Source organism: Corapipo altera, unplaced genomic scaffold, assembly GCF_003945725.1.
Source record: "Corapipo altera isolate COAL_440 unplaced genomic scaffold, ASM394572v1 305, whole genome shotgun sequence".
Lineage (NCBI taxonomy): Eukaryota > Metazoa > Chordata > Aves > Passeriformes > Pipridae > Corapipo > Corapipo altera.
The window spans coordinates 107,760-118,574 of NW_020885011.1; the positions used below are offsets into that span (position 1 = coordinate 107,760).

Sequence of the window (10,815 nt, forward strand, 5' to 3'; positions counted from 1 at the left end):
TCCTCCTAAACCCTATTGGTTACTCTGTGAATCCTCCTAAACCCTATAAATGTAACGGGAAGTAAAAGTCTGAGCCTGGACAGGAAACAATTTTGTTGACACTGAGCTGTCTCTTCCAGATGAATATGCCTTCATGGGAGCACTGATCATTCAGGAAGTTATAAAGGAGCTGGTGGGAAAAGGTCTGAGCACTGCAAAAGTGTTGCTGCTAGCGGGGAGCAGGTAGGTATCCACCAGATTCCCTTTGGTGAGAACAGGAGATTTCCACAGTAGAAAGCTGTTAGGAAACGTAGCTTCTAGGGCTACAGTAACACTAATATAGCAAACCCTGTACCTCTTCTCAGTTTTCTCCTCTAAGGGGTACAACAGGGGAGGATACAATATTATTTCCGCAGCTTCCGGTCCAGATAGAACCAGAATAGAAACAGAAGACAGAGAAAATAGTAACAAGACAAGCTTGCAAGACAATAAGATAAAAGCTTTGCGTTCTCTGCATCAGGAATGTTGGCCCACATCATGAGACACACCCCTGCTGCAAATTGATTCAGGACACTAAATTAAAAACCAGACTTGCCTCACACAGGTGCACTAGATTGTCCCGTGTTGCACAAAGCTCTGGTACACTCAGCATATGTTACACAGGGGTATGATAGAGAAGCTGCAAAGGGTGAATTCATCTCACTTCAGATTCTTTCAGTCTGTTGAACAGCCAAACCTCTTGCAAATGATACAGAGCATATATATCTGCCAGAAGAGAGCATAACAACAGGACTTGGTTTCTGAGGTACTAGATTGTTACTCAGCACAGTTACTTTATTTCTGAGTGTTTTGCAAAGCAAGGAAATAATGTGGTGACTACCAATTTCATGGTGAATGGTTGGGTAGCTCTGCTGTGGGTAAATGAAGGTGTTTATGGTATGTCACTGCTGGCCAGGTGTGTGACACCTGTGTGTGCCTCATGACTGCAGTGTGGATGTTGCTGTTGCAGTGCTGGAGGGACAGGAGTGCTCCTGAACGTGGACCGAGTGGCAGAGCAGCTGGAGGAGATGGGTTATCAAGGGATTCAGGTTCGAGGCTTGGCAGACTCTGGATGGTTCTTGGATAACAAACAGTACCGCAGAACTGACTGTATCGATACCATAACGTGTGCTCCAACAGAGGCCATCAGAAGAGGAATAAGGTACAGTCAGATACTCTAAAGTACCCTGCTGTAAGAGGCTAGACTGTGGAGAAGATGTCCTCCTTCTCTATCTTCCTTCATTTTGATACTTAAAGAGTATTTATTCTCTACATCAGAGGTTTTTCAGTCACTATTGAAAAATACAATAATGTAAAATCTAGACGTGTAGAAGAACATGTGCAGTTGCAGGTGCTCTAAAATGTGTTGATGGGACAATGTAGCCAAGAGAGAGCTGTGCTATCAGTTGGAACTCTAATCAGAACAGAAATAGACTGGGATATGGAGAGGCAGTTGTTAGGATTGCCCTGTGCCTCTCATTCTGTTATTGCTTTGTTTCCTAGATACTGGAATGGCATTGTTCCTGAACGCTGTAAGCTGCAGTTTAAAGAGGGAGAGGAATGGAATTGCTTTTTTGGGTATAAGATTTACCCCACTCTTCGATGTAAGTTTCAGAGCAGAGATATAAAATGAATTCTAAAGTTTCCTCTGTATCCAACTGTCTTGGAGCAATCTCTTTTTCAAATTTTTTGTCTTCCTAGGTCCAGTCTTTGTTGTCCAGTGGCTCTTTGATGAGGCCCAGCTTACTGTAGACAATGTACACCTCACTGGCCAGCCTGTTCAAGAAGGGCAGTGGCTCTACATCCAGAATCTGGGTAGAGAGCTGAGAAACACCTTGAAGGATGTGACGTAAGTGTTTCCATGAGGAAAACCTGGCACATTTGTTTCTAAGGGACATTCTTGTCCAGTGTCCTGGCATTGTTTCTCAGATCTCTACTGAAAAAGGAATGTTGTAAGTTTGATAACTATTAGCTCATCCACATCAAGAATCATGCCTTTTTGTTTCTGGGTAAAATTCCATCTTCTCCCTGGTCCAGAATGTTCTATTCAGCAGGAGTTGCTTTGTCCTTCAAGACATAATCCACATTTCCTTTCTTTCTTTAGTGCAAGCTTTGCTCCTGCCTGTTTGTCCCACGAGATCATCACACGCAAGTGAGTTCTTGTGCAGATCCTCTGAGAGGTGAACGGGGACGTGGCTGGGGAACGAGCCCATCCTGGCATCCTGACCCCTCTGATGAGACCTGTACGGTTTGTCTTTTCAGTCACTGGACTGACATCCAGGTGAAGGGGACGTCGTTACCCCGTGCCCTGCACTGCTGGGATCGGAGCCTGCATGAGAGCAACAAAAACGGGAAGGCCCCTCTGAAAGGCTGCCCAATTCACCTGATTGACAGCTGTCCATGGCCTCACTGCAACCCCTCGTGCCCCACAATCAGGGACCAGTTCACAGGGCAGGAGATGAATGTGATCCAGTTCCTCATGCATATGGGGTTCGATGTTCAGAAGATGGCACAGCAGCAGGGCTTGGAGCCCAGTAAACTCCTGGGGATGCTCAGCAGTGATAACTAGGGAGGGCTTGTCAGAGGGGCAGAGATTAGATCAGGAGGAGAGAGACTCTCGGCCCTTCTCCCACACTTTCTAATCTTCCTTGCGCTCCTGCAGGCAGATGCACGCTCACATCCAGGCACGCTCACACCTGTGCACGCCCACGTGCTCCCACGCTCTTGCACACTTTAGGGTGTGTCAAGAACAAAACAAAAAAAAAAGCAATTTCTTGCTTACGCTGTTTGGCTGGAACTCGTTCCCTCCAAACTCCAGGGCTGAGTTTCAGCCAGTCACATCCTCTTCCTGTGTTACACAAGGCAATTGGATACAGGGAGTAGCAAAGCCATAAATAGCAGCGATGAGAACCTTTCCCAGATCTGGGACGTCTTCCCTTGCCATGAATTTTACATCACAGACTTGATAAAAGTGGTGTAAAAAGCAAGCACTGGATTTCTTCTGTCCAACTAGAAGTGAAGGAATGATTACATGACTTCCTGGAGGTCAGCATCTCATGCTGAGTCACAGCGAACAGACCCAGGACACGTGCTAGGGATGGACACTCTTGTACTCAATTTATTCGTATTATTTTATAAAATGACTTTTTTATTACTTTTTTTTAACTAAGCAAGAAATATAAATGATATTGTTTTGTAACATATTTTTTTTTTAAATAACGAAGAAACCTCTTGCTACTTTGGCAACGTGGACATATTTATTTTAATATGTAAAATGCTATTTATAAGGGCTGACCAGAGAACCATACCTATGTCTTTGTAAAGTTGTATATGCTGCTCATTTGGATGGGTTATCCTGATGGTCACTTCTGCCTGGGAGAGGGCTAAGGGTGGTGTTGACAAATTTTTATTAATTAGACTCCTGTGTTCCCCTTGCAGTGTTCCTTGTTATTGTTTCTCTGATGAAGAGGTTGTAACATGAGGTTTAAGTACTGAGACTTTCACCCGGCACCTGATGTTTGCAGACTTCCACAGCATTTTTGGCTTGACTGTGATTTCCCAGGTACTCCAGGGCACTCAGTTGAATGGTGCAGGGAGATCTGGCTTTGCAGTAAAGGCCTGTCTCCAGTGAGGGAAATGTTTGATCAGACTGTCAGAAGCATTTGGAACAGAACAGACAGCACAAGACAAGCATCAGCATATTTCTCTTGTAGTCATTTGGGAACACACCCACTTCAGCACAGAGAATCCCCTTTGGTGGTAGGGGGAGGAGAGCAAGTGAGAGATTGGGAATTCGTAGAAGAGACCGTTCCTGGGGTGGGAGCTTCCCCCTGCAGCACAGGGTGTGGGGAGACTTGCATGAGGAGTATGGCTTACTCCCTGCTGCAGGAGGTCCTGGACCAACTGTGTGTGGTTATGCAGTGTGTAGGCTACAAAGAATTCAGGCCTTTTTTTAGAAAAATTCCCTGCACTTTCAAGATGGGCCTTACGAGGTTAGAATGGTGGTGCTGTTTGTGAGATCCCTTGTCTTGGGTAAGTAAACCCCAAGAATGAACCAAACCACAGCCCTTTGGTTCCTTTTCAAGGGCTTCAGGAAAAGTTGGGCAGGAACACAGAGGGAGTCAGCTGTCCTACTGAGCGTGATGGGATTAGCACACACTGAAGATAAAAAAGGAGCTAAAGAGAAAATGAATGATACTGCCAGCAGAACTGAAAAGCAGGAAAACATCAGTGGAGTTTTCCTATGATCAGTTTGGTGATTGCTGATATCCTTTATGTTTTATTGGCTTGGGTATAAAAGTGAAATTGTCCTGATTATGTTTTTCATCTGTTTTCTGCTGTGCAGAGGCCACTGACAAAAGGGCAAGGCTTGAAGAATTCAGTACCAAGTGTTTGTGCTCTAAGATCTTGCAACTAGATGAGGTTTTTTGTCTCAGAGGAAAAGTGGTTGTGGTCCATCTGATGCACTGCTCTGCTGGTGTGATTTTGGGGACCTTTGCCTTCTGCCAGCACTGCCTTCAGCACTGAGGGCTCTCCAGAGGGCACCACTTCTCATGGGAAAGCAGAAGCCAAGCAGCAGGACCACCTCTGGCCCCCCCAGCATCACCAATTGGTCACAGAGTGTAGGGCAAGGGGGGATGTGTCCTCAGGTGGACTGTGACATGGAGTGACCCTGTCACAGCTCTCTGCTGGTCCCTGGGCAGGTAGTAAGTGATGACCAGGATATGCCACAATACAGTCAGTAACACGCTGCCAATGAGGCCTGGAAAACTTCTTCTAGAGGTGAAGAGAGGGGAAGGGAAAGACTTTCAGGGGAGAACCTCATCACCTGGAGCTCCTCAGCTCTCCTGATGCATTTCCTGGTTGTTGTGATGTTAATTGTGCAACTTCCACCCCAAATGAATACAGGTTTTGTACTTTTAGCACCAGAGGTCTTAAGGAAAATGGGAGGGACTTGAATGAAAGAGACACTGAGGTTACAAGACAGTGTCAAAACTGAAGGTAGGCATATTTTATCCTAAGAGCCACAAAAACTGTACTGTTCTTATGTGAACTGTTCCATAAAGTTATCCTGCTTCCACACTGGGATTAGCACTGCAGATGAGGAGTCAGCAATGCTGCCGTGGGGTAAGGGAGGAATTTTTCTACTCCATTGTGGTTTTCATTTTTCCCGTTCTGAACCTACATCAGAAATTTTTTTCCAGGCTTTTAGAGTTAGAATTAAGAGACTTCTGGGTAGAGACAAAGTTTCATGCATTGTGTACCAGGCACGGCTCCCTGTGGAAGCTTTGATCCCACAGGATGGAGGGTTTGACGCTATATATTGAAATCTGTATTCCAAAACAGAGCTAAGAATATCAAAGCAATTTTTTTTTTTAACAAGTGTATTTGGTTGTGGCATTCGGAAGTACAAGAATAACTGGTCTCCACATAAGTAAAACAGAGACAGGGATGAGTTTAAGGAAATGGTGAGGACTGGCCTTGCTAAACGTTCACAGCCACAAGCTCTCACTAAGGCTCAGAGCACAGCAGGTAAATGTGTTGCTGCTCCAGATCTACTGCAGCAAAGTGAGTCAGCTTTTATCCAGCCTCTGGCCTAAATCCTTTCTTTTGTAGGGTTTGTGCTGCCTTTGGGCTTGTGCCCCTACTCTTGGGTCTGCAGGACTGAGCTGCTGTTCCTGCAGTGTGGCTGGATCACAGCCTTGTGTCACAGTCAGCCCCCTCCCTTCAGTGCGGGGGCTGCGGGGGGGGGGAACGGCAGCATTCCAGTGACCCCAGAGTTTCTAGAACAGCAGAAGGATAATCAAGAGCCTCTGGTGGAGCTCGCAGCTTCAGTGTTAAATAACACCGGCTCCCAACAGCTGAGGGGGGGCAGGACTCATTCCAGAACTATTAATAAAGCCCCTATTTATACTCCAGGTTCCTGCAAACGGTGCAGCAGAAAACTACAGCTGCGGAGCTAAAATGGAATAAATGTCAGACTCCAGGGAAAGCACCATCCTGCGGGAAAGGAGACCACAAAAGGACAGCACAGGGGCAGGTTTCAGACCTGAGGAAGCAGATCGAGCGGACGGCAGCACCCTGAGCTCACAGCCAGTGGGCAGAGCCAGCCAGTCACCTCCCTGCAGCCGCAGGTCTGTGCAGAAAGCTGCCAGAGCCGCGGCATCAGAGGCAGCTCCCACTGATGCCGGCAGGGACCAGCAAGATTCGAGCTGCCACTCCACTGAGTTGGGACCAGGTGTGACTCAGGGCAAAAGAGCAAAAGCCTGAAAGGACATTTGAGGGGGCTTTTGCCTGCATTGTCTGCTGGACTGGAAAGATGATGGAGAGCACAGGAGGGCCGTATCTAAACACGGCTGCAGTGACCTCCCCCGTTGGAATAGCTCGATTGCTGCAGATGACCTTTGGATGCACCACGTTCAGCCTGGTCGCCCACCAAGGCGGGTTCAGCGCTGCCTACGGCACCTTCTGCATGTTTGTCTGGACCTTCTGCTTTGCGATCACTGTGTTCATCATCACCTGTGAGTTCACACACCTGCACAGCTGCCTGAGTCTTTCCTGGGGAAACTTCACTGCTGCTTTTGCCATGCTCGCCACGCTCATGTCCGTCACGGCCGCGGTGATCTACCCGCTCTACTTCGTCCAGGTGGGCTGTTACCCCATCGGCTGCGAGGTGAGAGACTTCCGCATCGCAGCCAGCGTCTTCGCGGGCCTCCTGTTTGTCGCGTACGCTGCCGAGGTGTTCTTGACCAGGGCAAAACCGGGACAAGTCACCAGCTACATGGCCACCATCTCCGGGCTCCTGAAAATCGTTCAGGCCTTTGTGGCCTGCATCATCTTTGGGGCGCTGGTGAACGACAGCCAGTATGGCAAACACGTGGCGACGCAATGGTGTGTGGCTGTCTACAGCTTTTGCTTTGTGGTGACAGTGGTGGTAGTGGCCTTCAGTGTCACAGGTAAGACTGCCTTGCTGTGGTTCCCCTTTGAGCGCTCTGTGGTCATCTACACCTTTGGGGCCGTGCTGCTCTACGTGAGCGCTGCAGTCATCTGGCCAGTGTTTTGCTTTGACAGCAAGTACGGCTCTCCACAACGCCCCAGCCTCTGTGCCAAGGGCAAGTGCCCCTGGGACAGCCAGCTGGTGATTGCCATCTTCACCTACGTTAACCTGCTGCTCTACGTCCTAGACCTGGCATACTCCCAGCGCATCCGCTTTGTCTCACACCTCTGAAATGGGTCAGAGCCGTCCCGGCACTGTGGAGCCGCTGTGGTTGCAGAGGGATGGGCCATGAAGTAGGGAGGCACCGGGCAAAACCATCAGCCAAACTTCGAGGTGAAGACCTACTGCATTAACAAATTAATGACCTGGAGCGGGTGGGCTGCAGCTGATACCAGGCACAGTCCACCTCCCCCATGGTTCTGCCCAACTTGCCTGGTGCCAGCACGAAGGAATGACACAGCTCCACGTGCATCTGCAGACAGCAGGAATGCTTGCAGCCGGGGCTGCAGGCTACCAGATTACTGATCCAAATATTAGGAAAGATGCCAAGGATTTTGAAACTGCTACCAGCACTTAACAGGAATGAACTGACTACCCAGGAACTCAGAAAGTTAAAAGCTACATCAAGGAACACCAGTCCTGGAGATGCAAACCAATCCCTCGGAGTTTGGGTTAGTTTGGGCAGTGTGGTGAGACGTGGAACGCCTGCAAGTGTGGGCAGTTCCAGCTGGGCCATTTCTGAGAAGAACATCATAGCTGTAATAGTATTTTGAAGGTTACCAGTCCTTTCCCTTCCTCTCCTTCGCTGTCTAGCACAGAAAAGGAGTAAACTCAAGCATGTACCTTGGAGGAGGCCTGGGTATTATTTAGCAAACACTAAGTCACTACAGAAATGAAAATTTGCAAAGCTGGGTCTCTGCTGCTGAGAATCAAGGTGCAGAGCAGAGCCAACCTGCAAAGTGACTGTGTGTGACCCGCTGTCCTTGCTCGAGCAGCGCGGAAGGTACCTCAGCACAGGCTCTGTATTGGTTTATGGGACGCTGTCTCTTTATACTGATGTCAAGATTTTTTTTTCTGGAAGCTTAAGGATAAATTCTGGGGAGATAGGAAAAGGAAGGCAGAGATTAATTGAACTGACAGTGCTGCACAAGAGACCAAACTGGGTGGGGAGGGGGCATGGACAGGACGGGACATGACAGAATTTGCACGCAATGGTAACAGACTGGGAGCACTGCCCCAGAGCAGCTCAGGTGCAGGATTCCTGAGCCCTCTGCATTACTGAGGAGCCACATGTCTTGGACCCATCCCTGACAAAACACCCACTTTTAAGTCCCACACTGCTCAGCTCAGATTTCAGGCTCAATAGGAATCTTCATTTGTTCCAGGGAGAAGCCAGAATGTCCGAGTGCTTGTGCAGCACATGCAGACTCAGTGCTTTGATTAAAATCTCCAGTAGCTGCCTGTGAGAAGCAAGATTTATTTTTTAACCAAATTAAAATAAAGCTGAATGGCAGATGTACACATACATCTCCTGAGATCTGTATGCTGTCACCCTGCTCTCCACACTTCCATTGCAGCAGATACAGCCTTCTGCTTTCTGCCCAAAAGCAGAGCTCAGTTTATTTTGATGTATGAAGGCTGAACACAGAATCAAAAAAGTACAGACACAGAACAGCTGAGACCTCTGAGTGGATTCTTTGCAGCAGAGTCACTCAGGAAAAAGGAAGGAAACTTACTTTTCATCAGTGCTTTGTGCAGGGTTTGAAAAGCAAAGAGAAAACTTGTTGGGACAGATTGTGTTGGATAATTCTGTACTGAGCAAGGACCAGCCCTTAGCAGTGGGGAGCATTAGCCAGGAAACAGGGTAAGAATTGGGATCCAGCGAAAAGGGAATGCGTGGAAGAGCCTTCCAAGGGGTTTTCTCTTCTGCAAATCCCCATGAAGGGCAGGCAATCTGGAAGATGTGGTCCAACAAGAGGGTGCTAAGGCAAGACCCAAGACTCTCTGCTATAGATATAAATCAGGAGCTTTATTTCTTGCCACCCAAAAGACTTACGGGTTGTACAAGTACAAAATGCTGATTTGGGAAAGGAAATCCACTTGTGTTGGAGGTGGCAGTTTACAAACAGCCACTGCACACTAAGGGACCTCAAGCATTTATGATGTATTCCTGTTAAAACCATCAATGTGAACAAATTAAGCTGTGTCACACTTGAAAATTACTTGTTTTTTGTTATTACAGAGCACTAAAAACCAAACAGGTACCTGTGAAGCACCATGGTTTCTGTTATAAAATTCAACCCTGCAAGTCCAGGCAGGTTGCTTGAGGAAAGCCCTGTCCTGCAGGCCCTGGTGTGGCTCTGGGAGGCTGGGAGGGCAGGGAGAGGGGCACCAGCGGCAAGTGCCTGCAGGCTGGGGGTGCTTGGCCCCAGATGTGACATTGACAGTCGCTCGGGCAATGGCAGCTGTTGGAAACCTCCTCGGCTGGTAGCTGTGGTTCAGCCAGGCACTGCTGACTTCTTGCTGGGAAGATTTTGCACCAAGTAGGAGCAGGAGCAGCAGCGTGATAAAATCTGACAATGACATGGAGTTGATGTAACTTACACTGAGCCAGGGACAAAGAAAGGCCAGAGAGAAACAGGTACGTGCGAAACAATGGGGGTAAAATTGAGTGCCTTCACAATGAGGAGAAAAGAAAATTTAACATGGAAATCATGATCCCACTGACTGGAGGAGTGAAAGACAAGTCATTGCCAAGAACAGCGTGTTCAGATTTAGCTTTCTCATCTGCCAGCCAAAGACTAAGCAAAAAATGTGAGCATGGTCAAAATGGCAAAAAAAGATTGTGTGGACAACAATCCTTTATTTTAGGAGAAAAAAAATAATAAAAAAAATCAAAACCTCATGCTTTAGTGGTTAAAACACTCCCCAACCATTGGAAACTATGAGATTGCCCAATCCAGGGCAGAGAACATCCAGTATTTGCTCAGCAGGATTTACCAACCAGCTGTGTCATGATTCAGTTCATCAAAACCCCTTCATTTCCAGAGTGTATCTACCCCCTTAATTAACAGATGAGGATCAAGTAGATCACTGTGAACTGGGCTTCATGAGACATCAACCATTCCCAACCTTGTTGGTAAGCTGATGCCAGGATGTGTGTGTGTGTTCATTCAGCATTACGGACTTGTGTTCACAGCCAATCTCGACAGAGCCCATAGGATTCCAGCCTGGACAGGTTGATATAAAAATCTGAATCGTTAACACGTTGGGTTTGGTTTGGTTTTTCCCTTCTCCTTCTGAAGCCTTTTGGTTCCATATCGCCAAAAGACAGTGTTTAGGAATATTTGCTCGCAGGAGAAACACTGAGATTTATTTCTGACAATCAAGAAGCAAGAAAAAAGACACACACACAAAAGAAACCAATACAGTAAGATGACATTCAGGAAAAAAAGCACTGCCCGGTGCCTGGGATTTATAGGGACACTTCACACCGCTCCGGTTCCTCCACAGCCCAGGGCCCCCGAGGCCACACTGCCCCAGGCCCGGCTGGGAACCGGGCGACAGACACTGCCCCGCACTTCACGTGCAGGGAAATCCCTCGGGAAACCTGCGGGCGATTCGCAGAGCACGAGGTGCCGCCGCTCCGGGACCAGCGGCCGCCGGGCTGCTCCCGGGGGAACCCTCGGGGTGCGGAGCAGAGGGAGCGCACGGGGGACCCAGAGCCGCTTCTGGGGCCAGCTGCGCCCCGGCCCCACGGGACTTTCGCGCTCCGCGGGGAGGACGGGCCAGGCCGGGGG

At 48.3% G+C, this 10,815-nt stretch overlaps 2 protein-coding genes across 4 annotated transcripts in view; both read left to right on the forward strand.

Annotated features, from left to right (window-relative positions):
• The window catches only part of NOTUM (notum, palmitoleoyl-protein carboxylesterase), a 6,790-nt gene extending 3,101 nt beyond the window's left edge, over nucleotides 1-3,689 (forward strand). For 2 of the 3 annotated variants that reach the window (XM_027667480.1, XM_027667479.1), the window contains 6 exons: nucleotides 120-222; nucleotides 989-1,180; nucleotides 1,522-1,622; nucleotides 1,720-1,867; nucleotides 2,123-2,170; nucleotides 2,281-3,455. In XM_027667480.1, the coding sequence (XP_027523281.1) occupies nucleotides 120-222; nucleotides 989-1,180; nucleotides 1,522-1,622; nucleotides 1,720-1,867; nucleotides 2,123-2,170; nucleotides 2,281-2,587 (899 nt within the window). In that variant the 3' untranslated portion in view covers nucleotides 2,588-3,455. The other variant, XR_003531647.1, reaches the window with a different exon arrangement.
• A 1,129-nt stretch (nucleotides 3,690-4,818) lies between these two features.
• MYADML2 (myeloid associated differentiation marker like 2) lies at nucleotides 4,819-9,920 on the forward strand. Its single transcript, XM_027667484.1, has 2 exons — nucleotides 4,819-5,145; nucleotides 5,938-9,920. Exon 2 carries the CDS (start codon nucleotides 6,338-6,340, stop codon nucleotides 7,244-7,246), a length of 909 nt encoding a protein of 302 aa, XP_027523285.1. The 5' UTR covers nucleotides 4,819-5,145; nucleotides 5,938-6,337; the 3' UTR covers nucleotides 7,247-9,920.
• Nucleotides 9,921-10,815: the final 895 nt, after the last annotated feature.